The sequence below is a fragment of the Fusarium fujikuroi genome, chromosome FFUJ_chr09 (genome assembly GCF_900079805.1).
Source record: "Fusarium fujikuroi IMI 58289 draft genome, chromosome FFUJ_chr09".
Taxonomy (NCBI): domain Eukaryota; kingdom Fungi; phylum Ascomycota; class Sordariomycetes; order Hypocreales; family Nectriaceae; genus Fusarium; species Fusarium fujikuroi.
Genome location: NC_036630.1, coordinates 1,944,651 through 1,972,185, shown reverse-complemented (window position 1 = coordinate 1,972,185; position 27,535 = coordinate 1,944,651). Strand labels below are relative to the sequence as shown.

At 49.9% G+C, this 27,535-nt stretch overlaps 7 protein-coding genes; 2 read left to right on the top strand and 5 right to left on the bottom strand.

Annotated features, from left to right (window-relative positions):
* Window positions 1–363: 363 nt before the first annotated feature.
* On the top strand, window positions 364–3,532 carry FFUJ_09555 (related to ARO80-positive transcription regulator of ARO9 and ARO10; the record flags this gene model as incomplete). XM_023568528.1 has 5 exons in its annotated part: window positions 364–802; window positions 845–953; window positions 1,014–1,283; window positions 1,336–3,116; window positions 3,171–3,532. The coding sequence occupies 5 exons, from the start codon at window positions 364–366 to the stop codon at window positions 3,530–3,532; spliced, it is 2,961 nt and encodes a 986-aa protein (XP_023435713.1).
* A 1,293-nt stretch (window positions 3,533–4,825) lies between these two features.
* On the bottom strand, window positions 4,826–8,636 carry FFUJ_09556 (uncharacterized protein; the record flags this gene model as incomplete). XM_023568527.1 has 4 exons in its annotated part: window positions 4,826–4,872; window positions 4,925–8,239; window positions 8,321–8,508; window positions 8,563–8,636. 4 exons carry the CDS (start codon window positions 8,634–8,636, stop codon window positions 4,826–4,828), a joined length of 3,624 nt encoding a protein of 1,207 aa, XP_023435712.1.
* Window positions 8,637–11,120: 2,484 nt separating this feature from the next.
* Window positions 11,121–12,903, bottom strand: FFUJ_09557 (related to phosphoprotein phosphatase 2C; the record flags this gene model as incomplete). XM_023568526.1 has 2 exons in its annotated part: window positions 11,121–11,609; window positions 11,662–12,903. The coding sequence occupies 2 exons, from the start codon at window positions 12,901–12,903 to the stop codon at window positions 11,121–11,123; spliced, it is 1,731 nt and encodes a 576-aa protein (XP_023435711.1).
* Window positions 12,904–15,005: 2,102 nt separating this feature from the next.
* FFUJ_09558 (probable class E vacuolar-protein sorting and endocytosis factor) lies at window positions 15,006–15,864 on the bottom strand (the record flags this gene model as incomplete). XM_023568525.1 has 4 exons in its annotated part: window positions 15,006–15,152; window positions 15,204–15,461; window positions 15,518–15,793; window positions 15,859–15,864. The coding sequence occupies 4 exons, from the start codon at window positions 15,862–15,864 to the stop codon at window positions 15,006–15,008; spliced, it is 687 nt and encodes a 228-aa protein (XP_023436202.1).
* Window positions 15,865–16,373: 509 nt separating this feature from the next.
* Window positions 16,374–19,145, top strand: FFUJ_09559 (related to GTP-binding protein FZO1, required for biogenesis of mitochondria; the record flags this gene model as incomplete). XM_023568524.1 has 2 exons in its annotated part: window positions 16,374–18,747; window positions 18,799–19,145. 2 exons carry the CDS (start codon window positions 16,374–16,376, stop codon window positions 19,143–19,145), a joined length of 2,721 nt encoding a protein of 906 aa, XP_023435710.1.
* A 578-nt stretch (window positions 19,146–19,723) lies between these two features.
* Window positions 19,724–20,838, bottom strand: FFUJ_09560 (related to adenosine deaminase; the record flags this gene model as incomplete). XM_023568523.1 has 3 exons in its annotated part: window positions 19,724–19,897; window positions 19,957–20,626; window positions 20,690–20,838. 3 exons carry the CDS (start codon window positions 20,836–20,838, stop codon window positions 19,724–19,726), a joined length of 993 nt encoding a protein of 330 aa, XP_023435709.1.
* Window positions 20,839–21,606: 768 nt separating this feature from the next.
* FFUJ_09561 (probable mitochondrial receptor complex chain MOM22) lies at window positions 21,607–22,132 on the bottom strand (the record flags this gene model as incomplete). XM_023568522.1 has 2 exons in its annotated part: window positions 21,607–21,980; window positions 22,039–22,132. The coding sequence occupies 2 exons, from the start codon at window positions 22,130–22,132 to the stop codon at window positions 21,607–21,609; spliced, it is 468 nt and encodes a 155-aa protein (XP_023435708.1).
* Between the last annotated feature and the right edge of the window lie 5,403 nt (window positions 22,133–27,535).

The window sequence follows — 27,535 nt, the reverse complement described above, 5'->3', positions numbered from 1 at the left end:
CTTAGACTAACATATACAAGCTACTCACCGAACCCAGCGGCCTAGAAGAACTCCAAAAAGGTCGTCAATCCCCCCCCCGTTCGCTTCTCTTCGGCCCACGCTTTCTTGTCTTCCCTCGCCGAACCGCCGCAAACCGAACCGCGACATCATATTCCATCAGCCTTGTCTTTTTATTTATCGCCTGTCAATCCGAGCCTCGCCCGCTTTTGAGCTGACCTGCCTGCCTCAAGCACGGCGACGTCGTCGTCGACGCCTGCGCTGGGCGTCTTATCGAGCCCCAGCACCACCACCTTTTCAGCTCGGCATCCCAATCGCCAAGGGACATCAACGAGACCTCATCCAAATTCCTGTCAGCCATTGATGATGGCCCCGTATCAACCGGCTTCCGGGGCCTCAGATTCGAGTCCCGCCGCATCGATCAGTAACGCACAAGGTTCAGCACAGCAGACGCCTGGCGGAAACGCAAACCAAGCACCTCAACACAAGCGCGTATATCAAGCTTGTATCCCTTGTCGGCGGCGCAAAGTGCGATGCGATCTTGGCAGTGTCGACAACCCCCACGATCCTCCATGTGTGCGCTGTCGCCGCGAGAGCAAAGATTGCTATTTCAGTGCTACTCGTCGCAAGCGCAAGACTGATGACGATGGAAGTGATCAGGACGATTACATCACGAGAAATGGTCGCAAGCGAACTAATAGAAATGCGAGCCCTCCGCCATTCATCGAACGCAGATCCTACAGCAATGTTCCCTTGACCCCGGGAGGTTCCCGAGGACAGTCCCAGCCGCTCCGTCGTCCTGATGGTAACAGGGCTGGTCGCGGGAGGGATGAGTGGGGGGCGGAAGGTGATGCCAACCAGACTCTTGAGAACATCGAAGCTCAAACGGTGATGCGGCGAGGCGTATTTGGTCCCCAGGATGCACTGGACCTGTTGTATAAAGCTGCAACGGACAGGTATGATCTGCAACTGCTTGAGCCTCAATCAATTCCAGGCTCAATGCTAACTTCCGACAGTCCCGCTGTTGACCGTGAACGCAGAGAAAGCACTTCATCTGCTCATCCTGCGCCCCCTCGACCCCCACCTGAGGATACTGGCCCTTATGGTTATGTCCCCAGATCGACTTCCAAACCACCAAAGACGGAACAGCCCATCGATCCTGAGCTTTCACGGCCCGAGCTTAGCTCGCAGCCCGGGTATGCTGAAGCTATCAAGGCATGGCAACGCTTCCGTTTTGTTCGTGCTGGTTGGTTCACAGCCCTGGAAGCGATCGAATACATTGACTAGTAAGACTACTTTCAACGTCTGTCAGAATTAATATGCTAATTCTTCTAATAGTTATTACAAATATTTGTCTCCCCTGACACCTATATCGCCGCCCACGTTCAGCAACCCTGCATCTCATGTCACTTTACTTTACGAAGAGCCTATTTTGACCGTTACGCTGCTGACGATTGCCTCGCGATACCGTCAAATGCCCGGTACCGGTGGTCATTGCCGATCGCACGCAATCCATGAGCAACTATGGATGTATTTACGGGGGATGATCGAGCGATGCTTGTGGGGACAGGAAGCCTTTGGCGGTGGCTTTTGCGTGCCACCAAGCACCAGTGCCATTTTTGACGAGTCTCAGACGAGCAGTACGGCACCTTGGCGCGGACTCCGCAAGGGCAGTTTGCGAACCCTGGGAACGATTGAGTCGTTAATGATTCTGACCGAGTGGCACCCTCGCGCCCTGCACTTCCCGCCCACCGAGGCCACCGATGAACTAGTTCTTCCTATGGAAGCCAGCTTCCAAGCTATCACAGCTGCCGATGAGGACCCAAGTAAGACTTTGGGCACTGGTTTTGGCGGCAAGAGGATTGAGAGCTGGCTCGAGCCCGCGTGGAGAAGTGACCGAATGTGCTGGATGTTGCTCAGCACTGCAAATGGACTGGCATATGAGCTGGGTGTCTTTGATGATATCGATGAGCTACTGAGAGACGACGCTATTACTCGTCCCGAGTATCAAGAAGAATCGTACCGGCAGAGAGCTTTCCGAATTAAACGTCTCTTGCTTATCTATACCACGCAACTGGCAGGTAGGCTCGGCTGGACCAACATGGCTCCAGCTCATCTCAGGAGAAGCGATCCTGCTCTGGCTCGATTCCGACCTACGTCAGTGGATGGAACAACTCCTGGGACGAACCCTTCTTCGTTGTCTAACCACTTCAACTATGTCCCTGATCTAGAACTGGATGACCAAATCATTCATTGCTGGGCCGGCATCAGCAATGCTATGGAGATGGGCAACGAAAAGATTTTCCGTTCACGGAAGTATACCACACAAATCATCCAGAATGGAAAGTACATAAGCATCCTCAAGGAGTTTGAGCCTCTTCTCCGCGATTGGTGGAGAGAATTCGAGCTGTTCCGTCTGCCCGAGTTTATCAGACACATTCTGACGATCGAGTATCAATATGTGCGCATCTATATCAACTCTCTTTCGCTTCAAGCCGTTGTCGAACGCTGCACCAACCAAGCTGGGGCGACAGCCAACTCTGGACACCATGGAGCATCAGCTGTGAATGGTCACCCACAGTTGTCGCCTCAGACTATGATCAATTATGGGAAGCTTCCACTGGGTCAGCTTGGTGGTTTCACTGCCCATGACCAGGAGTATATCCGTGAAGTGGTTGAGGGAAGTCGAAACCTTCTTCGCACAGTTGTCGAGGGTCTTCTGCCTGGCGACTATCTCAAGCATGCTCCCGTACGAACATATTTCCGTATCATTAGTGGTGCCATGTTCCTGCTCAAGACCTTTGCTCTCGGTGCCCCAAGATCAGACGTCAGAATGAGCATCGAATTGATGGACGCAACTGTTGAGGCGCTGAGAAACTGCGTCGTGGACGACGTCCATCTGGGAATCCGTTTTGCAGACCTTCTTGAGTCTCTGACGAGCCGCCTCCGCAACCGATTCATCCAGGCTCCCACCATGCAGCAGGCTTCTGGCAGGGGACAAAGTCCCGTTCCAGATGGCCAGACCCAAAATGGTGATAGTGTTGCTGCGAATGGCGACGGTAATGCCAACTGGGTCGGTGGTCATGCTCAGAGACTCCGAGATGGGCTCAGCGGAAACGGTAAGCATCCTATGCAAAGGGGTGTTGATATCAATACTGACGACCCCAATTCAGCGCCAGCTCAGGCTCCTACTCACGAGGCCAACAATATTTCAGCGACTCCATTTGATCTATCGGCCCAGAACTTCCCCTATCCTGGGCAGGGCTCGATGGGTCCATCCACACCTACAGTGGTGGACAATGCGGTTGCCAATATGGATGTCAGCCTCTTTGAAGACTGGAACCACCAAGGCAACGAGATGTGGTATCTGCCTCCTGGCCCAGCTTTCTTCCAAAACGTGGAGAATCCCTCCGTTGCCATGGGGCCTGAGGGTGTCAACGTTGGTGGTCTCGATCTTCTTGAGTACATGGCCATGGATCCCTCTCAATTCCCCGGACTGGATCCGTCTTCTGGTCCACCAACAAGCCACGCCTAGTTAGGCCAAGCCTTACCTCACCCTCGTGTGCTAAGAGGTTCTCTATGCTTATACCTTCTCGTATTACTAGTTGCAAGTTGACTGGCCAGAGGCCCTTCTCTCACTAAACCAACTTCTAGTACACTTTTTTGATGTCGGGAGTATATCTATGGAAGATTGAAGTCTTCAACGACGTAGCAGAGATTAGGAAATCCACAGTATCAGCCAAAGGCAAGGGTTGTTGTGGCTTTGTGGCAACATACTTCACAATAGTAAGAGTACGAAATTTCCATGCAGAGCGGCGGAAATCAGGAAACAAATGACGAAAATTTAACGAGGAATTTTGCATGTTGGGCGACAGACCAAAAGATACATGCGATGGGCTTGTGATTGAAGTTGAGGATTGCAATGATCGGGGTTATTGCATTTTTGACAGTCTTACGAAACAGAAAAGGAGCACAAAAAGTTAAAAAGATCCAATAGACTTCTTTCGAAAGACCAGACAACTCTCATTGTGATGATTTAGCCTGTGATTGAGATACGTCTTGAATGAAGCAAGCCGCTGCTTTGCATGGCCGGGCAATGATGGGACTTGAAATAGCTCATGTTTCTTTCTACACTGGTCTGATCCATTTTGAACTAACCACTTCCTCCCCGTCCCTAATAAAATCAGAATAGCCTCCACCGCCTATCCAAACCTCCCACTTCCCCTCCCTTTTGCATTGATGAATATCCTCGCGTGACGAGGAGAACCGACAGACTGTGCGGGTGTAAATAGCGAACAGGTGCCAAGAAGAAGAAGAAGAAGAAGACAAACAAGGCTCGTATGTGTGGAATAGAAATGGGTACAAAAAAAAAGAGAAAGAAAGCCGTTGGGGCTACTCGATGAAAGGGGAAAGTGTGTGGTATCATGCGTAGTTACATAGTTGAACATGTGAAGAGAACACAAATAGAAAATTATGTGAAAAGCTCTAGAGTTGAGCGTGTTTAAAAGGGAATATACAAAGTCTGGTAGGAACGCCGAGGAATGTGAGAGTCCTCAACATAAAGTGTAGAAAGAAACATCTGGCGGTTAATCAGACACTCAAGCCGGTAGTATACACTCTGAAGCCAAGATGTAGGTAGGTAGATGGGTGGGGTGTCGTAAGGCCGTTAACGTATCGCGAGACGTGGAAGACAGTTTGTGGTGGGCGGCAAGATGATAACCATCTATATGTAACAGAGAAAATGGACGAATGGGGGCCAGTAAGTGGCTCGCGTTTGATGGTACCGTAGACTCGTCTCAGACGCTGCGGCAGGGATCTGGACATCAAATCACAGACTGAATGAGGTAGCGTGTCTGGCGTGGGCCTCTTGAAGGACTGTTTCAGTCGTTAGCATATGTTATAACCCTCGCAAATCGGCGACACTTACTGTCAAGAATACCCATTTGTCCGGAACGGTCCATGCACGCCAGTTGCACGCTACTGCCGTCAACCAAGTCTAGGACAACGCTGTTGGGCAACTCCTGGACCTCGACATCAGGGATGTAGGGAGATCGGAAGTCACTCATGTGGTAGCGCTTCGTGCCTTGAGCGGTGCGGCTGCTCTGAGCCGGGAGAGCGCTCAAAATGAGGAAACCCTGAGAGTCCAGACACATGTTACGGCGCTTCCAGAGAAGGTTGTCAGGGAACTGCACATTGACATCACCCATGTAGGACACGATGGAGGGGGGCCCGGCAGTAGTCGCAGGTCGAACAGGCTCCGCCATCTCCTCGTGCACAGTTGGCGAAAGGATAGTAGGGGGCGTGGTCTTACCACGTGAACTGGAAAGGGATGATAGACGACGCATGAATCGACCAGCCCTTGACTTCTTCTTCTCACTGCTTGACTTTTCATCACCAGAGGCTGAGCTCTCAGTAGTAGCAGTGGGGGAAAGCACGTTGTCCCTGTCGCGGCTGATGGATGACCGTCGGCTGCTGATTGAAAGCCGCTTGCCCTGGTGAGTTGATGGAGGGCGGGTAGGAGACTGTGAGCCCTTGGCACCACCTGCATCAGACGATGGCGAGGTAAGAGACTTGCGGCGATCGTTAATGAAGTCCTTCACGACACTTAGAGAAGACCGTCGAGAGTGGTCTTCTTTATCCCGATTCTTCGACTCCGATCGACGGCCTTCCTTAGACATACGACGCTCAAGAATGGTCTCCTTAGAAAGTTCAAGCGCTGCAGGGGTCCATACTGGTGAGGCCTTCTGGTGGTCCACCAAGAGAGGAGACTCCTTAAGTTCTACTGGGTTGAACTCCGATGGATCCTTTGGCGGTTCAAGTGATTTGGCTGCGTTCTGGCTCGGATCTCGCACTATTCTAGCAGTGACCGAGATCGACTCAGGCGAGCCGCCATTCTCTTGCGCATGTGCTTCAAACCTGGACAAACGACTGGCCACCGAGTTCGAGCGCTCCCTGTGAGATTTTCTAGCTCTATCAGGTGACTCGTCTCGAGAACCAGATCGTGAAGGTGGTGTTCGCAGGTTTTGGCGGTTAAAAGAGCTAGCTCGATCCGCAATGGATGGGGATCGAGTGGGTTCACGACTCCTTCGCACAGAGAAGAATGCCGAAGATGGTCTCTCTCGGCTTGAGGCAGTAGGTGTGGGACTGAGAGTGCTCTCACCAGTGTGTGCTGAGAGTTTTTCAAGAGCCTTGATTCGTTGCGAGATGCTTGATCCCACAGTAGATTTCCTAGTCAGGCTGGGTCCATTAGGCTGCTGGGCGACCTTGTGCAAGTAAGCAGCTCCTGAGCTCACAGATCGCGCTGAGCTTGTGGTCACGTCGCCAGGGGCAAGAAGCTTGCCGTGGACAGGATTCGAGACGGTGCGGACGATGGTCGGAGATCGTTCGCCCTTCGTTGGGCTGGGAAAAACTGGAGTGACAGGGCTCTTAGCAACAGTCATCGGTTTCGCCTCATGAAGTGTCGCGCTATGCAGCTCTTCCATCAAGTCCTCATCGTCAGACAGACGTTCCTTGTCTTCGGCAAAGTCCGTTTTGATAGGCTCGATATTGGTCTTGCGCTTTTGCTGCTTTGTTTCAGGCAGCTCTTCGTTATTTTCCTCCCCATCCTTTTCTGTTACGATGATAGGGCTATTCTCGCGGGCACTTCGGTTAGGGGAATTAGATGCTGGACTTGGTTCCGTCTTCAGGTCCTGAGTCGAGAACTTCGACTTGAGGATCTTGGATGTGTCAATGGTAGGGGATAGCGGCTCGTCCACTTTGCTGATGTTGGCCGAAACCTCAGTTGTCTCCAATGCGTCAGGAGCATGGTCCGTTGTGGGCTGGCTGTTAGCAGTAGAGACTGCTGTTTCAAGAGCTGAAATATTGGTATCAGTCTCTGGTAAAGGCTCTGGCGTTGTATCCTCAATCTTCTCCTCATCTTTACTTGGAAGGGAGTCAATCACCGGCGTCAACTCTTCAGCAGTAGCAATTTCTTCACTTCTTCGTGTACTAGAGGCTTCGACATTGTCAACTTCCTCGTTTTTGTCCAGGTCATGTTCATCTTCGTTCTTTGGGTGCAGGGTTTCGTCAGTTGATTCGGAAAGTGAAGATGCCTTGGTAGATATCTCCGGTTCGGAAGATGCAATGACTGGGCTATCAGGATGAGAATCGGTCTGAGCAAGATCGGAAGCTTGATCATTATTCATGGACGCTGAAGACGCATCCAATCCAATGCCTGAGTCGGCATTTGAGATGGATGGGTGGTCGGATTCCGTTTCGAGTTGAGTTTCATGATCATCTACTCGGTCTGTAGATGAATCGCCATCGCTAGATCCGGGGGGTTCAAGAGGAGGTGGCGGAGCATCTGCCGCCTCAGCTGCCATATTTGCCTTCTTCTTCTCTCGGAGCTTCATAGCCTTCATTAACCTCGCCTTTTCCGGTGAAATGGTCGGTTTGGCGGGTGGGGGCATAGGCAAAACAGGAGAGCCAGGGATAGATACTCCAGAGCTTGTTGCGGGGCGCGTGAGTTCTGTATGCACAATCTGTAGTCCGTCCTGTTCAGTCGCTATGTCTTTGTCCTCGACAGAAGTATCCTCAGCCGTGGCGGGTCCGTCCCTATTCTTCTCTTTTTTAGAGCCCTTACCAAACAACTTAAAGCCGGAAGGCATCTGAGAAACTGGGCGATATGCGCCAGCAGTGCGTGGTCTTCCGTTTGTATCAAGCGAGGGGCGCGGTCCAAGTTTCACTTTAGGCTTTCCGTAGTTGTATGATGAATAGGAATACAAATCGGGTCGGCCTGATTGCGATGACATTCGCGGCTGTGCTTCTGATTGAGGAGGAGAAATGGGCCTGTCATCAGCGCCAACGAAGTTGGGTACCTCAGATGTTGAAGCGTCAGTGAATTTGCTATGCTCTGGAGATGCGGCAAGTTCTGAGTTTAGCGTGACAGTCTCCGTAGGCAAGACAGTGTCATGACTTGTCTTGGCTGTCTTAGGTCGAATGTCTCCGTCTTCGTCGTCCTCGGCAACTGATTGGCGTTTTGTGGCGCGTTGTTGCTGCTCCTCTTCCTCCTCCTCTGCAATCTCCATTAATCGTCTTCGGCGTAACGAGCTTGAAGATGATGAATTTGACCCTGAAGCGGCATGCAGGGAGCATGCGGCCGATAGTTTTGTATCCTTAAGTTCCTTGGCTTCGGTGATTTCGAAAATGGTATCGTAGGGTGAGAATCGGTCGCAGACGGCGTTGAAGTGAACAGCTACTCTCGCTATATATCGAAAACGTGTCAGTGTATCAAGCCGCGAACGGATCTAGGCTGGGGGGGGGGGGGAGGAAAATGAGTACGGACCTTGGATAAGACGAGAGCAATCTTCAGGCAGATACTTAATTACCACGTTCCTTCTTCGATATCTCAAGAAACCGTAGAGAGGACTCGTCTCGTCGTATCCAGCGACATTGTTGCGCACTTCGACAACGCCGCCGCAGCCGCGACCTAACAATTCGACTTCATCGCGACTCGCATACTTGAGGAGGAACCTGAATATTTAGCTACGGTTCATTTCCAGCATATAGAATGATTGTTAGACCTACCATCCTCCCGGTTCAGCGACAGCGGCCTCGTGGGCTTCCTGAACCTTTGGATCGTCCAAGCCATTCAACGACATGGTGTCTCCGTTACAAGTAGATCAAAGAGAGACAAAGCGGGAAAAAAAGAGCGGGAGCTGGAAAGGCTAAATTGACGCCGCCGACTCGCAAGGTCGAAAAATTAATTAATAGAAAGGAGCGAAAGGAAAGGCAAGCAGAAGCACAAAAGCAGCTGCAAATGGGTCGAGCAAAGATGCTCCAGGTCGGTCGAGATTCGAAAGGACGAGATTCGAGGACGAGGTCGAAAAGGCAAAGGCGAAAGGGAAAGAAAGAGAACAACTAGAAATGAAGCTCTCCGGAAAGACGGGGGAGTCTACCAAATCAGTCGAGAGGGTAGTAGAGCTAGTCCACTCCAGTATAATTCGGGGTCGTTTCGAGTCGAGATGCCTGGCGACTGGATGAGGTTTGGCGGGTGGGTTCCTCTACCTTAGCACCTGCGGGTCAAGGGGCGGGCAGCACCAGATTTCAGGGGCAAGGCTGTCCAGTTGACATGGATCTCGGTATATCTAATAAGATGATAAATAACCATGAACCCAATGAGTAGAATTGTGTTGGGTTGGTCTGCTGCGTCTTTGCGTTGTTTACTTGTTGGTCTTTTGTGTGTATGCCAGCCAGGTTTATCTGATATTCATTAGAGAGAACGAAAGTTTCCTTCTTCAACTTTGGCTTTGTTTCTTCCAAAAATACGTTTTCTGAACAGGACCGTTGCAAGTCCCCCCAGGTTGAGGCGTCGATCAATCGAGTAGGTAAAGTTATTAAACTCATCAGCAGCAAATAAGATCGGGTAACGCACAACAGGTGCTTTTTCATGCCATGGGCCGAGACATATACTCAAACAGAAGAAGAAGAAAAGCATGGCACCACTCCAAAAGAAAGGAAAAGGGAAAGATTCTGGCACGCCAACGCTTGATGGGTCGTCCCAATCATGGCATAAATAAAATGTCAATCGATTACTCCAACGTTGGCCATCATTAGAGTGCAAATTGCGCGCCAGCCAAAAAGGGAGTCTCGCACTGGAATGAATGATGAATAGGTAGCGTCTTGGGTTCCCGTCAGGGATCGGGTATACCAAGACAGCCAACCCAATCCAGAACTACTATGCCCAACGTAGCAGTGGAGGCCATCACACAAAGTTGCGAGCACAAGGCGATACAGTGCTACTGAACGACAACTTAGGGTTGGCTGCAGGACAGAACCAAGAAATTTTGACGAGACAATAAACAGCACCGCAAAGTAACTTGTACATAGACGAAAAGAGGTGTGTGTCATGAAACGAAACGACGACAACTAGACGAGATGACGACTAAGCCTCATCTCTCTTGTCGCCTCGTAGGAAGTGCACATAGTACCTTACCAAAAAATAAAGACATAAGGTAGTTATGATGCAAACCAGCCAGACACGAAAAGAGATCATCATGACTCGCAGAGTTCAATACTCGTTCTCTATCAAAATCAATCTAAGTTTGATCCTAAGTTCCAATTCTGGTAGATCAAAGCCACCATCAAAAAGCCTCCAAAGCCACTCCAGCAACAAAGCAACCTCCCATCCAGCCCCGGCTTCTCCACCCCCAATCTAAAGTTCACAAGGTTAACACATTTTTGGCGTCGGGTTTACCGACTCCGGAACGTTTGGAAGCAGAACCCGTCGCCTTGTCAACATACGTCAGAGTCAGAATACAACCGTTGGCACGCGACATCCTGCGACGGGGTCGTCTACGCTGAACGATATTATGAGTCTGCAGGAGATTGTTTGGTCAGTCCCAATTACGACTGTCTGCAACATAGTCTAGTGGGTGACGCTGTAATTGCCAATCACTTGTTGTCAATAGAATGGAGCTTGACGCGAAACTAGCGATTCAGTATCCGTACCAGTCTATCCCTATCCCTTGACTAGAAGGATGGAAGCTCAGTCGAAGCATCCTAGAACAAATGAGTTACTGGGATCCATACCTACTTACTCTAATCAAAGCATTCAACATGAGCCGCTTCGGCTGTACAGGCCTGACAAGATTGTACATCAACGTTACAATACGGATATAGAGAGGCATAGTTGGCTTAAAACAGTAGATGCCATTGCATATACGACCTAGCAACAAGTATCAGATACAAAGAATGAACTCGAAAGATCGACTCTTGTTCCAAGTCGTAATCATGTTATTATCAATACACCATTGTGCTGCATCGGCAGTGTCACCCCTCCTTTCGCATGTACAAGGGCGCTCCTCAGCTAACCTATAGAAACAACTCGAGGCTGATCAAGCTCCTTTCAGCTCTGTGTAAACCCACTCAAGACATGAATCCCATCACAGCACCTTGCATACACATCATATCACCGCACTTTGCAAGCCCTGGTCCAAGGAGATGGGGAATGGTCCAGGTGGAGAGACGAACAACCCGCTAGCTCCTTAACCCGTTCTCACTGAATGGTGAAGTTCTTGCTCTGAGACCAAGTAAGTAGTTTGAGGTATGCCCATAGTGCCTCATATCTACCCAGTGTGTTTGAATTATGCCTGCCCAGCGGGCTTCTCTTCAGCCGGCTTGTTTGCGGCTGGCTTATCCTTGCGGGCCTCTTCAACAGCGGCCTTATTCAATATAGGAACCTCATCCGATTTTGGATCTGCAACATGAGGAGGCTCCTCTGTAACCACTTCATCCAGTGAAGTTGGCACAAAACTCCCTCCCTGAACAGCTATAGGGGGTTCGGATTGGGGCGCGTTGCTAGTCGCTGATACACCGACGGCGGGCGTGCTACCGTCTGCAATCTTTTGTCTAGTCTCGCTGACGATCTTGTCTGCCTCACTGACCTGGGACGCTGCACCTTCCACCTCCACTGCAGCCTCCTTGTTCTGATCCAGTCGGACGACCATGCAAGACAGGTTGTCAGTGCTGAAGCGGTTTAGTGCATAGTCAACAAGCTGCTTTGAGGCCGATATGGGATCCTCAACATTGCGCACGAGATCAACAGCTTCCTGGTCACTACATACGTCCCAAATCTGTGGTTGTTAGCATCTCATGGTTTCCAGTTGCATCTGAGGCTTGACTTACTCCATCGCAAGCAATGATAATAAACTCGTCGCTCTCGGCCTGAATGACCGTCTCCGTGGTATAGGGGTGGCCCGTGACAAGCTTCTTCATGTAGGCATCACCAAGAGCCCGGGTTACAGCCAGAACACCGTTGACGCGGTTATTGAGAATCAGGCCTCCAGCAGCGGCGATCCTTTTACCCTCGACTTCGTCACTGCCCTTGTGGTCGTAAGAAAGTCTCAGAGCCTTTCCACCTCGGCAAAGAATGATACGGGCATCACCAACATTTGCTGTGTACAGTACCCTTTGTCGTCCGCTACCCTTTCCTTTTGAATTTGTAGCTTTGGTTGCCTCGTCATTGGAAGCTCCATCTTTTGCCTTGTCCATTTCAACAGGCTCTTCCGGCCTAGCGGACTTGATGGCTGATCGGTCATTCGACGCTCGATCCTCCCAGCGTAAGACTGCAACAGCTGCAGTGCAACCACTGTTCTTTAGGGGTAGCTTTTCCAACTGTGCATCAGCGGCCGTGAAGGCCTGGTCTAGGACTTCAGGAATCAGAGCATTGGGGTTTTTGCGTATGATATCTTCCAGAATAAGGTGCAGCTTTTTGCCACACCAGTCGGCTGCAAATGTACCAGCATGTCCGTCAAAAATAGCAAAATAACCATTGTCTGACTCAACCATGTCGGAGGAAACAGATTCCCGATCCTCACCTTCAGGCTTGTCCTTTAAAGACACATCATTTAAGGCTGGAGTCTGCACAAAATTATAAAGAAAGGCATGGGTGTCTTCCATAGTGCGACGGCATTTCTTGTTCCTATCTTCCCAAACACCAACGCGGAACGTAGACTTGGGACCCGGCATGGATTCTCCAGCAGAGTTATTATGTTGACCCTGGGGGACTGCAAGAGCGGGATCCTGTTTGCCAAGCTTCTGGAGAGGTGTCTGGGAGCTCACTTCAGAGCCCCCGCTGCGACTGCTCTGGGAGAAGTTGAGCGAGTTTTTGGCGGAAGCCAGAAGACTGCTAGCCCGACTACTGACGCTGCTGCTTCTGCGTTTCTTGTCGGTCGATCCACCGGTATCTTGTCGAGTAGGAGGACTGCCATTTCCACTACGCTTCTCACCGCTTGCAGCCTGATCGGTCGTCTTAATTGGAGCCGGAGCGCTGGGGCCTGGGCCAGGTTCAGGAGAAGGGGATTTATCGGATTTTGAATCGCTCTCGGATTTGTTGCCCGCTGAGTTGTTGGAACTGCCGCCAAACATTCTATTCAGCAGACTTCCTCCAGTCGAGGAGAGACTGCGACGCTTGTTGCTCGCCAGCTTGTGTTAGGGACAAGAATACTAGGTGGCGTTGCGCAGAGAGGGAATGTCAGCACTGTTGATGCTGTGGAAGGCTGGAGCTTGGTATCGGTTCTATCGTCGTCGGAGTAAGACTTTGCGGAATCGCTACACGCGAACGTTGCGGGTAGCTGTGGAAGTATACCGTCGTGGTAAGGGTAGGGGGCGGGGTGCTGGTCGAGACCAGCTTGGCGTGTTTAATTCGTCGGCGCAAGACGGACCTGTAAGAGTTAGAGAGGATGAATCGAGAACATCATTCTATGTCGCCAAGGATGATAAATAAAGGAGGATAGGAATAGAGAAATGAGTGCGTGCAGGTAGTAAGGAAAACGTTGATGATGTAGCTAAGCGCGCTGACTGATAAGTATGACTTCTGTTGTCCCCCCAGTGATAGTTGTTGGAGATCGCCACAGTGCACACCATTGGAACTATCAGACGGCGGGGACAGAGCCGTACTTAAACTCGATGCAACACCATTGAGCCGTGTCGACACTTGGGTATGATGAGGCAGAGGCATGATGCTGAGCGCATCGTAAATCAAGAACCGTGACGTAGACGCCACAAGGGAAGCGGCTGCGCTGGCGGGGAATAGGTAATCATATAGATCTGATAATCCACGAGCCCAATAAACAGGACCATAATGCGGCTGGGGCTAAGAAAAGAGGGAGCACATGTATCGAAGTAACCTGATAGTTCTTCCAATAAAGCAGTGCAGTGCAGTTCAGTACGTTGAGGGGAGCAGTAAACGAACGTACCTGGCGCTGAATGTGTAAAGACTATTTCAACACTGGAGAGTTGAACTTGAAAATGCTCAGAAGACAGAGAGGGACGCTCTGCAGCTGCGAAGTAAGCGGATCAAGTAAAGGCTTAATACAAGCCAGCGAGTCTACAGAAAGTCGTGTCGTAGTTGATGAAGAGTTGACAAGGTTGCTTTAGGACGTTTCGTTGGATGAATTAGCTGGGCTAATAAAGTACTACCAAGAACCAGAGGTGAATGGATGGAGTGGAGGGCGCAGCTACCTGACGCACTGCAGCTGGTGTAACGGGGACGGATTGGTGAGGGTCAGTGGGGCCGGGGAGCTGCGCTTAAGCTGGAGGTGCCTCAAGATCTGATTGTGCGCTATGTCTGGCTGTTGGCCACTGACGTATCCACGGGCTAGTGACGTTTACTGGTTCACGGCCGCACTGTTTAGCGCTGTGCAGACAAATGGATCTTGGGCAAATTTGCGATTCTCGGCTTTGGGTTTCAATAGAAATGGAGGTGTCGATCTTAGCAATGAATCAGCTCTGGGAAGCGCATATTAACTGGACCCTGATTTTGCGTGTTAGTTATTGACACGTTTGATATGTGTTTCCAACAGTAAGTCGGTGCGAAGGAAGCCATCCTCGACCCGAGACATCCGGAACTAGCATCTAAACAATCCCATAATTGCTCTCTCGTCAGTCAGATGAAGCTAACAGGCTCGGAGTTAATTTACCCTACGATCAAATCCGTTCTCATGCGACCAGATTCTTTTCCCATAGCCGTTGCCGGCTGTACACGTGGAGCTCTGGGGCTGCCGTCAAAGCCATGCCCAGATAGGTTGCCGTTTTTGCAAAAGGCACCGCTTTGTGTAACCTAATAGCTTCTACTTTACCCATCATCCAGATTGAGGATGTTTATATGTGCGAGTATATCAACATAAACTGAAGTAGACGGAAATCGACTGACAAGTTGGTCAAGTGTCGCCCACGTTTTCAACAGACCTGACAAGCAGCGAGTACTGTTTTCTATAAAGCACAGAAACACCTGCAAAGCTGATGGTATGTAAGACAATTCTCCAGACACCAATGCACCGGAACAAACATAGTACCATGAAGCTCCCTTCCTTCTTCCTATGGCCAAAGATAGATCATGACATCGGACATATGACCATCTTCTGTAGCCTAAGGGTCCAAACAATGGTAGCGTACCCTCCTTTAAACTGAGATGGCGGTGATCATTGAAACAAAGCTCCTCAGGCTTCAAGGAACCCCTGCCAGCTTGTCTATTTTCGCAAGCTATCCAGTCTTGCCTGAAGGTCGTCGTCGACAGGATCACCACCACCGCCGCCGCCGCCTCCGCCACCAACCGCCTGAGCGATCTTACCCTCAGGTACCGCTGCAGTTCCCAGAGCAGTAGGTGTTTCACCGAGCTGTGGTTGTATTAGTGACGAGGCTTGCATACCATCACCTTTATGACTTACCGCCTGGTTAAAGTCCACACCAATCTCTTCCAAGACTTGCTCTACCACCTCGTCACCTTCTTCTTCGATTCCCACATCCATGGCATCATCAATGGCATCGTCCATCATCTCTTGTCGTTGGTCCATGATATCATTTTCGCGTTCAAACTCCATGGCGATTCGTTGAAGCTGGGGAAGATTCATCGATTTATTCATGCTTCCCAGTGCCATGGTAGCGCCCTTCATAGCCTGCATCATTTGTTCGTTCGTTCTGTATGTCTGTGTCGCATCTGGTCAGCCTCTGGTCTACGCTAGTATCCAATGTATGCAGTTACCTGAAGGCGAAGCGAAATCTTTTGTAATTGACTGCGCATGCTGTAAAACTTCTCGACGTATCGCCTCGTGCGGACCAGATCCTTGGCCTGAATCTTGCAAGCTCCCATCTGTCCATTCTTGGCGCTCGTTTTGATTTGTTGAATAAGGGTCTTTTCTTGCTTCTCCAGCTTGACGCGCATCTGATCAAGTTCGCGGATGGCCTTATCTAGCATGCGCTGGTTCTTACGTAGACGCTCCGCGGGCGTCATGCGCTTTCCGAACGCCCATTCGAGGATCTATATCGTGAGTGAATTAGCCATCATGGGCTCGCCGCATTGTCGCACGACACCGCTGTTCTTACATTCATGATGTGCGGGGGTAGTGGTGGTTGACGGATGAAAGAGGGTAGGTCTTGGTAAAGCGAGGTCGCAGAGTTGTTCTAGGGGGAGAAGTCCTTGCGAATAGTAAATAAGTAGGCGGCAGAAATGCGCAAGGCAGCGAGAAAAAGATCAAGCCTTGATCCAGATGCGTGGTAAGAGTCGCTGGCCTTGTCGCGCTACGGATGTCCCGACACTACGTAATCGGACTGGGCCAACCTTGAAAGACCGCTTCCATTGCTTGCACGAGACGATACGGCACGATAAGAGCCCGCTTGGTCCAAGCGCCCAAAGTCTCCAGATTTCGCCAATCAAATCGGGAATCGGTACGTAGCAAAAATCATGCAGAAATGGGTCGTTCGACTGACTTGTCAATGATTCTTATTCGCCTCTCCAACCGACCGCTATAATTACATCGGCGTCACGGTTCCAAGGATATTTTCTTCCCCTCGCTTCTCATCCAAAATATGCCGCTCGAACTGCTACGAACCGATTCAACATGAGCCAAGATTATTTCAGCAGTAACGGAAAGGGCAAGGCCCGACTGCACCAGGAACCCGATTCTGATGGTGATAACGATCATGGACCTTCGGACGCGCCCACCAGCAATCACTCTTCTCCGCCACCCACAAACTCGTCCTCTTCTCGGGTCCAATACATGACTGTCGGAAATGGTATGACATCTGAACATGCTGCCCGTCTCCAGAGCATGCTTGACGTGGACTCAGGCTATGGTGGAAGTATAGCTGGCGATGACCGTTCCATGAGTTCCGCCGCAGCATGGGATATGGCAATGCATCACGACCGGCCTGCGTCGGGTGCTGTGCATCAGATGTGGTATAATGCTCATCGTGCTACCCTCGGCCGTTCCATCAACAAGGTGCTCGAACTGCTTCAAAATTTACAAGAAATGAATGCTTCCTGGCCCGCACATTATCCTTCCGTTCAACGAGCTCGCCGCGACTCCTCCGAACACTCCTCACGGCCCGCCTTTGCCCATGCCCACACGGGTACGGAAGGCAAAGGCTCGTCCTCTTTCCGAAACCCTGGTTTAAGACGTGCCATGACGACGGTCGAAGACGGAACCGCCGAATCGAGTCGAGCCGCTGAAGTTCGATCCACGCCCGAGCCCCGACTCGTTTCACCACAAATTGCTCAAGAGTTCTCTATCTTGAAGCTCGACCTTAAGCTCGGTGCTCTCCACCAGACTGAGCTCGTGCATTCATTGGAAAAGAGCTCCATCGCATCACTTCTCGACGGCAAAATTAGTTCCAGCATCAAACATCTACTAGCTCTCCGCGAACGAATTGAGGATACTGCAAGTAAGGTTCTTATCACAGGCGACCTCAATGCTGGCAAGTCAACTTTCTGCAATGCTCTCCTCCGTCGAAAGGTTCTTCCTGAGGATCAGCAGCCTTGTACTGCTATCTTTTGTGAGGTGCTTGATGCTAGAGAGAACTCTGGTGTGGAAGAGGTGCATGCAGTGCATAAGAACGTGCCCTACGACCGAAACGATGAGTCGACCTACGATGTTTTCTCACTAAAGGAACTCGAAAACATTGTCATCGACAACGAGACCTACACTCAGTGCAAGATTTACGTCAAGGATAGCCGAAGCATTGACGAATCTCTACTGAACAATGGCGTGGTGGATATTGCCTTGATCGACGCTCCTGGTCTTAACTCCGATACAACCAAAACGACTGCCATCTTTGCCCGACAGGAAGAGATCGATGTGGTTGTGTTTGTAGTTTCCGCTGCCAATCACTTTACACAGTCTGCCAAGGAGTTCATTTGGGCTGCTGCTGCTGAGAAGGCCTACATCTTTATCGTTGTTAACGGATTCGATGTGATCCGAGACAAAAAGCGATGTGAGAAGATGGTTCTTGACCAGGTTGCCGGTCTCAGTCCCCGAACCCACAAGGAGTCCTCCGAGCTTGTGCATTTCGTGTCTAGCAACGCCATCCCTGTCGGCCCCTCGCCTCCTGGCGGCCCTGGCGGCAGCGGCAGTTCAAGTGGAGGTAGTGGTGATCCTGGTGATGGTGATGACAAGGGTAAGGGTAAGGATCTTGATAAGGTGCGAGACTTCGAGGCTCTGGAGCAATCGCTGCGAAGATTCGTGCTTGAGAAGCGTGCACGATCGAAGCTGGCACCTGCTCGAACATATCTGCTCAACATCTTGAATGATGTCAACACTCTTGCAAATGTCAATCAGGAAGTTGCTCAATCGGAACTGGAGCGAGTGACCCAGGAGTTGAAGCAGCTTGAACCTCAGTTGGAATCCAGTCGAAGGGCAAAGACCGAAGTAAGCGAGTCAGTTGATGCCAACGTTGAGGAAACATGCAAGGACGTCTACGACTACACTCGAAATACCCTTAACTCGGCCATTCTCCATTCTGGAAGCAGCCACTACGATGTACCTTACCCCGGTATCTGGAACGCCTTCCAATATGCAGAGGACCTCAAGGAAGCTATGCTGTCTCGCATCGCAGATTCTGTTTCGAACTGTGAAGAGTATGCTCGCAGAAAGACAGTGTATGGCGTCAATGCTATCAAGCAGCTGGGTATCCTGCACGTTGGTGATGAGTTCCAGAACCTCCAATTCCGACCCGATGTTATGTTCCGACGCAAGCGAGATGCTCTTGCTCGTCAGGTCGAAATTCCCACAGAACTGATTGACTTTGTCGACTGGACTACCTTGTTACAGCGACAGGAAAAGTTTGCTGGCACTGGTATGGCCCTTACAGTTGCCGGCGCCGTTGTACCCCGGATGATTGGTATGAACACGTGGATGGACCAGGCTATCACAGCAACTCGCATCTTGAGCAATGAGAACTTACGCCAGCTCATCATTCCTGGCATTCTCGTGGCTGGTAAGTAAACCATGGGAATTCCAAGAATGCCAAGTCACTAATTGTCAATAGCTGTTGCTGCCTCTGCCTATGTTCTGCAGCAGATTCCCAACTCCCTGCCTCCTCGCCTTGCTACAAAGATCTCGACTCAGCTTGCGGAGTTGGATTATGTTCACTCCAACTCCTCTCGAATCTCCTCTTCCGTTCGCAAGGTCCTCCGCATTCCCGCTGACAACCTCCGGGTCGGCCTTGACCAAAGTCTTAAGGACTTGAGCGCAAAGCGAGAGGAGACTATCAAGGTTAAGGGCGAGAGTGAGCGCGCCTCTCGTTATTTCCTCGACCTCATCCGCCAGAGCGATGATGAGCGCGCTAGGGTCGAAGGTGTTGACCTCGAGACTCCGCCAGTTGGCATGCATTGATGATGAGGCTGCGGAAATTTGTATGTTTACCGGGGAGGTTAACGTTAACGTTTTAACTTGAGACGACAACCAGAAAAGTACGGCGTTTGGGCAGGGTCGTTCCATATGTAATGCGATGGAAGAACACGAGATGCTCCTGATTTGGCTTTGATATCAACTTCTCTCCTCATACCTTGTTAGCGAGTCATAGCAGTATGAATTGACTATTGATGCTTCAACCGCTCGATAGCTGTTCTTGGGCGATGCAATACGCCTTGCTAGTAAACACAACTTCACTAGAGAGACACTTTTCTAATAGCTTATGCCTAAATGATAACGTCGATATTGATACCACGTCCATTGGCCTCCTAGCGTTGTCATAATAACTGTCCAAAGTGATGAAAATTCTTGAACAAGTTGAGGATAAGCTTGGATAACTTATGTCTATCCTTTGAGATAGACATAGCAGACCATGCGACCACCTTTATTTTCTCTGCCAGGGTCTCAAAGTCTTCTGACAACCTATGGCAACGATAGTATGCAAGCTTCAGGTACTACAAGACGATACCTTCATTCAATAGCGATATCAGCTGTCAAGCTCACTGTGTCCACATGATATCTCTCAACCGTTCTTTCTCCCGTTCGCCTCCAAATATCCCGTCAATCGGCTGTCTCGCAAGCTCACATATAGCCTGGCGGTCAAGGCCAAAATGTTCCGCGACGAGTCTATATTCGTTAGATAAAAGGCTTCCGAACACGCCCACATCATCAGTCTGTGATCATTTTCAGCTTTTTTTTTCTCTCCTTGACGAACACAAGTGCAGTAACTTACGCTGAGTGAGATCTTGGGGCCGTTGACACCTCTCCAGTGCCCAAAGTGGTGGCCTTCGAAGCCGCCTAACACCATGCCGGCTCTAACATTGCAGCTCAGGCATAATTCAAGACACAGCCCTCTCTTTGCGATCTCCTTCTTGGTCTCTTCGTCCTCCCAGATCACATGTCCAAGCCTGCCCGGTTCCCAAGAGAGCAGCGTGTTTAACTCCTCTTTTGACCCACTCGCCTCAGCTTCGGCAAAGTGAACCGTGATCCCCAGGCCCTTCCTTCTTGCCTCTAAGAACACAGGTGTGAAGGCACTTATCTCGCCTGTTGGCCTCGCCGTTGGATCACCGCAGAGATCTAAGCCAACGACTCCCTGCTCACGGTATCTCAGAGCAAGCTCAAGGGTGGAAGCAGCCTGCTCGGGGGTGTGTCGTCGATCAACAGCGAGGATCAAGCGAGTGTGCAGCTGGGAATTCTGAGACTCAAAAGACGAGATCGTATCAAGAAGAGTTGAGATGTACTGCTCTGCTGAGAGTTGAGTCGTGGCGCGTGGTGTTGTTCGAAGCTCGAGATAGCAGACGCCATCATCGAGAAAGTCGGTTAACACAGAATTTGTAGTATATCGAACAGATTCCTCATCCGTGATAAGGTTATATATGTAACTGCTGAAAAGAGGGAAGAACCTGCCAATGGTAGTCAGCTTGTGTCTAGTCCTGTTACTGCCAATCGTTGGAGGCAAGACTAACGTTTGCAGGTTGTAATCATGTTTCCCCTCAGGCATGACGATCAGGGGATCTTCTAAATCAGTGTCGCCTGTCTCCTTTTTACGTAACCATACCTCATGGAGAGCGCGGCGTGAGATGCTCCCAGTCAGATGGGCGTGAAGCTTGCACATCGTCAGTCGTCAATATCAAAAGCGTGGAACATGGGGCTTAAACAACCTCTATCTTCGGCAATCGAACGAAGTCCATGGCTTCGTTTGTTTGTTTTACGTATCAGCTACTTAGGTATTCAGCGTTGGCTGAGAATATGCAGAGTCTCTAATTAGTCTGCCAGGGTGCAATTGAGAGAGTTGATACTGATATATCCATTCCATGCAAGTTAGTGCCAAGAATACCTACCCTGAACTTGATGGAGATTATATATGTCATCACAATCATCAAGAGTATTACGCTTTACGCTTGGTCAAACGAGCTGATGCGACTCGAAGCTTCTTTTCAATTTCATCACATTCCATGACTTCCCCATTCATTGTTATTGTCTGAAGCAATGCACGATACCATGGCAGAACAAGCTGTGGTTTACACAACGCTCACACATAAGTCGTCAATGATACAGCTCTAATGTGACAAAATACATGTGAAACTGCCTTTCCTGGAGATGAGATCGCAGCCATTAACAACCCCATCTTATACTTTACACCGGTAACCATGCGCCGTGGATGCGTTGCGCTTCTCGTTCCTCCCGGTCAAACCCAGTTGTATCCATCATAGGTCTTCATCGGCCATATACGCCGTAAACAATTATTGTACACATGGAAAGCCGCATTTTCCGGCCCAATAATGACTACGCCTTAGCAACAAAAGGCACTGTCTAAGATATCCTCATACCCAGAAACGTAAGGTCAAGGTTTTTTTTGATTGCGTGACTCCAACTTATTTGTTTACAGAGAGGGTTGGGCAGGCTTGCCATCGAGGGCGGCGCCAACCTGGTCAGCGGTACTCTGTTCGGAGCCAGCGGTCAAAAGTTCACTGCCGCTTTGTCGCATGTTGTACTCTTGCTCCATAGCAGTGAGCTGTTGATCCTCGGCGAAAGACAAGGCGAAAGGAACACCAAAGAACAGGGCAGAGGTGGTGAGTACCCAAGCGCCCTTGCCACTGAAAGAGAGAACGCTCCAGGCAGCGTTACCGATGGTGTTGGCCTTGCCGGAGATCCATGAGCGAGTAGTTGGGGGAACGATGTCGCGCAGGGCGTATAGTCGCTCAGCGAGAGTCTCTTCTGAAGGATCGTAGTCGGACTCGTTGGAAATCTCGGAGTCTGCGGGCGTTGTTAGCATGCACAATATCGCGATTAAAGGCGCGGGGTTGTTAATTACCAGTATCGGAGTAGTCGTCATCGTCCTCCTCAACATCGGGACCAGCCTGAGGGTGCTGGAAGTGCTCGTCCTCAACCTCGGTAAGAGTAACCATCTTGAGTAGCTGAAGGTGTTGTGTATCGAGTAGTCGATTGTTCAAGGTATTAAGAGCTGTTGAAGAGCTTTTGGTGGAAGGGGAATTGCCGAATAGTCGCAGCCCAAATCACAAGGCTTATGAATGTATCGGAATTGGTGGCAGAATCTGGTGAGATAAGCAATGTCGACAAATCTCCGCCCGATAAGAAAATATGTTCTCTCGGTGACTGGTTGATGAGTTGGCGTTGACGTTGGGCGTCACGATGTCATGGGAGTAATTTTTCTTTGGAAGCTGCTTGAGTGCTCCACTTACGACACCCTGGTTTAGCCGATGAGTTCCGTCACCAGCGACTATCGTCACGTGCACCCTCCATAGACAACCGCCATCGAGCCTCTTACTGCAAGTACAGGAGGAGCTTTGAGAATGCAAAATGGAACCATCATCATTTCTAATGCAGACACATTGTATGAAGTTATTCCCATGACATATGGTTGAAAACATTCTAGGCCATGGTCAGGAACATATTGTGAGTGTTATGCAGGAGAGTTCTAAGATAATAAGGAGTATTGGTCTCATTCCCCGTATCTCATCATGTCACGTCCATTCTACATAGAGGTGCGCTTCAGAACAGAGTGCTGCAAATCGAGTGGTGGGCGGTCATTTACTCCCTCAGCGTGCTCGAATAACTCCAGTCTTGGCTTACCCGTCGACACCCATCGTCGTCTCGAACACGGTAATGATCCTGCCGCAACCTATTCCGACGATTCAATGTTGATGACTATATTGGCGGTATGAATGTCACACTCAAAAATTTCATGGTGTCCACTATGATTACGGCAATATTCTGCCGAAGCCGTGTGAGCCTTCCACGATGTAATGTGCCTTCTTGGTCAAGATTCATATATGCAGAGCTGGCGTTTTGGTCTTCCAAAAGGATCTTGACACATACATGCTGCCTTACTGCGGCAAGAACATGCCCGCCTCTGATGGAACCAGCCTGTGCCTGGCATAGAACGCGTGCAAGCAATACCACGTTGTGTAATAAAGAGACAACTCGAGAAGCTCATATTGCCTTACCTCCTCAGAAAAGATGACATGCCCAAGAGATACAGGTTGGCACGTAATATGCAAAGCTGATTAACCATACACCTGCGACTTCGCGGCCATGATTTGCAGAACAAGCATCATCATGAACCGATGTGTTTGCTCATTTGGGAAGAGTCTCGAAAAGAAACCGAGGGAAACTTACGAACAGCTTCTTTAAGACCGAACGTAGCTTTGGCTAGAAGGCCATACACAGTGCCTCGATTTTACTCGTTAGGTATAGAGCTTGAGTCTATACTTGTTGTTTCTCGTCTCGTAGATAAAAGTAATTAGGAAAAGCAGAGAAAGTAAGAAGGAGAGTCATAGACGTATTGCGAGACGCAGGAAGGAAGAGGAACGACCGGAAAAGTCGGGAGTGGATGTTTGGAATCTGTCTTGTTGAGTTGTCGGAGTGTTCAAGTTTGACCTAGCTTCTTGATCGCTTTGAGACGTTGATTTTGGTATCCTGTAAGCAACGAGACTAGTACGTAATTTGTTTATTCCCCTGCTCCAAGGGGTACAACACATGACCTTTAATGGAGCTCGTCAATATTTGACGAGAAGCCATTGGCAATTAAACATCTGGCATCGTGACCTTTTCAGCCCGTTTCACTGTATCGAGATGCAAGGAGATTACGTATATTCGACAAATATAGACCCAATTGCCGTGATGAGCGGTAAACATATCCGATGCAATTCGCACAAGGGTTTTAGATTACGAAGCATTGAATGGGAGAATAGTTATACAGGCACGAGCCTCGTGATTCATAGAAAATCTCGTCTACGATACCGAAATATGCCGTATGATGCTGTTGGTGTAACTTGTGGACTTGTCGAGGACATGATGCCTTGCGAAGGAGTGGATAGACAGGGGACGAAACCACCGATTGGGCAATCTCTACTCAGACATTCGCTAAGCTTCAGAAGCTCAGGAACAGTTCTTTCTGGACTCAAAATGGAAGAAGCAACATGGTAGCAATGGTACGTACAACCTAGCATACGATGCACGAGGTAAGGTATAGGAGACGCTTGGGCCGCCGGCACGGTGTCAAGGTGAGCCATTTGGGTAAGTAATCGGGACCCTGGCCCTCGGGGGGGCAAGAAAACAGCAAACCTTACTGTAGGGTGTCAAAATAAACTTAGCAAAGGTCATCCTAAACTTAGGCTATATTACCCTAAGTCTTTTTATCATTTAGGATCGAGGTCCTGTGTTTTTTTCTCTCCCCTAGCCTGGGCTGTCTGGGGAACTTGACGGGAGGTCTTGATAGCGTGTGAGAGACACCCTAAACTGGCCTTTATTTACACCATGTACTTGGCTACAATACCAGAATACCTACATAACTCAACCATACACGGCAGGACTAGGTTGACGAGCAACTAATTTCTGACAATTCTTCCCAGCTTTGAACGTAAAGACTCGTCATAAACCTCGAATATAAAAAAGGCACAAGGTCACATTTGCAATCAACACGTGTCTGTGCCGTTGGTTTGCGTGTACCTGCTAGGAGGGGCTGCCCCGCGATGCGAATTTAAAGAGTATGTAGAAAGAATGGATGTGATATGATGCCGGGATACGGTGACAGCTCCTTGCCATGGCTATTGGCAAGGTACCACAAAATACATTCGTCAACACTGTCAGGGAAAGCTCCCCCGGCCCTGTTTGTTGGTGAGAGAGCTCCGTTCTTTGTGACTGCGTCGTCCGGGTAGTGATTTGGAGCTCCGGTTCGTTTAAGCTAACTGTTTCCCCCTCACCGCAAGACGCCAGGTATGGGCTCTAATCTCCATGGCGGGCCGTCACTCGTCAAAGGAAGGGTCAATGAAGCTATCGTGATCATGCACGGGCGACCCTGATCCCCGGACGGTGTACCAAAGAAGCATGGGTTACATTGGGTCGAATCCATCTGGTTATAGCGTCGGTAGCCGATCAGATACCTATGTACCTACTAGATAGCGGGCACTGCAAGCGGCTCAAGTACCTAGACTAAGGTACGAGGATGGTACCTGAGGATCTCCGGGGGCCGGCAGCACGTTCGGCCGGGTATGGATAGAACAATACCCACAAACAGGGCAGCGCATGGCCTCGATGGTGGAGTTGATTGCTCACCACCTGTGACACCTCAAGGAATCTCAGTGTCTAGGCGTTCTGGGGGCCCCTCGCTCAGCCACTAGCTGCCGTGGTCGAGGAAAACTCTTCCCCAACATTCCACTTGGTGGCACCTTAAAAATGGCCATTCAGACACCAGCAAGGTATCGAAGGTACTTGCAGAATACCTACCGCCGAACGAAGTGATAATTGACGTCCTTTGTAGACAAGCAAATGTCCTCAATGAGGAAACAGAACTGGCATCGTGACATTCCTCTTTGATATTATGCCGAAGCTTGCCAGTTTGTCCCCAGGTTTGGCTAGTTGAGAGTTGAGCTGATTGGTCCGTCACTCAAGTAAACCAACCATGTGCCAGCTTATTATGACAACAGTGCGTATTTAACTTTCTATACAATTCATCATCTGGCTCAAAAGAACTTTTCATTGCCGTCATTCGAATAAACAAATATGCAGATGATCATGAACACGAGGAGCATACAGAGTAGTCTCTCTGAAACAAGACCGGAAAAGACGGCTTCTATTCAGTCGATGATGTGATGAACCCAGGTACCTGTAGCAAGAACAAAAATAGAAACTTCTACGACAAGCCCAAGCCAAATCGAAGCTCGAGACAAATAAGTGGGTAACACTACGGTACGGTACGTACGGTTCTACATATTCACACATCCAGCGTGACGCTCATACGGTGCCTTGAAAGGGCAGCTGGGTGGAGACATATTCAAGATGCATTCGTAACGAAGGACAACTTCGTGACGCACCGTCACCGTCGTCTCAACAAGCGGTTCATGGTGGAGGCGTGATATTCATGGACGGGGCATTGGAGTGCACCGTCTTGTCCAGATTGGAGACAGAGACCCCCGTTAGAGATGATGAGAGAACGGTTTCGATGGTGGAACAGCACGTCAGAGATTCGAGTATTCATCATTACGAGAAGGTAACCAGGATGTGATGATAGGCGACTTGGGTGTTGTAAGCCAATGGCTCAACTTTCAGATACATGGACAGCAAAAGACTACACATACCGTATTTCAACCTGGTAAAGGCATGATCCGAAAATCCAGCGAAGTTCTTGATCCAAGATCCTTTTCTCGACCTTCCCCAGATTTTGAGAGCTCAGGGTATATAAACTACGTATCGTTTTATTACAAGCCACAATAAAGCACAGGCACAATCAACTGACAGTGCAATTGACCAATGAAACAGCAATTGGAAGCTTGAAGGTCACGCGCAATGTGGGCGTGACAACTCTCAACCGCCCAGGCTGACATTCTGGAAATAGAAGCCAGGAAGCACTCAGCTCCGAGTATCGTGGCCAAAACAACATCGTCGTCAAGGGAGCGCGCTTCACTCAGCCAGCCAGGTCCAACAGGCAGCCCTAGCCACACCCCCTAAAAAGAAGTTCGATCTATGGAAGTTTTTCTGCCCACCTCGTGACGCGTTAACAGCGTCCGCCTCCAAGCGCCGGATGCGGGGTGCAGTAAGAATACAGGGAAGGTTTGCTAACCAAAGACGCCCATGACAAACCAAAGAGGCCACGAGACAGCGGCGAAGTAAAAGCAAAAAGCTTAGGCGGGAACGGCTCTCGGGGCCACAGGGCAAGCACGCAACTCGCTACGGTTCCGTACAAGAAAAATTAATAGGTAATGCAATGGATACCATTTCCCCTAGGGGTTGGCTGGTTGGTGTAAAATTGACTGGCTGCGCCGTGCAGTGCAACAAAGGGAAACGGTGGCTGTCACGAAAGCTGCAAGATCAAGTAAAACGGGGGTAATGGAAATGACGGGAGATGAGATGGAAGCGGGTCGTGGGGAAAGCTATGAAGTTTTTTCTTTCTTTCTTGTCCTTGTGCCCAGATCCAGATCAGGCTCAGACTGGGGAAGACTGGAGCCATGGGCAAAACCTGGGGGTAATAGAAATCCAGATCCAAGTTTAAAAGGCCTTCTCGGTGCTGCCGGACCTCGGCCGTGTGGGGCTCTCCGGGCGAGTCCGGGGGCCTTTGCTTGCCCCGGAGCTTTGAGTGTGAGAGTGGGTGCCGGACTCCGTTGCTTGTGGGACAGGGACGTATTTTCGTGTTCTTTTTGCGTAACATATGGAGAGAAGAAGAGGGGGAAAAACTCAAAACATTGAGGGGGATTGTCCAGAGTCTGGAGTCTGGGGTATTGGAGAATTAGAGCTCCAGTTCCAGGTCAGATGAATCATTGAAGAGTAGTGTTGTTGATGACAACAAGGCAGCT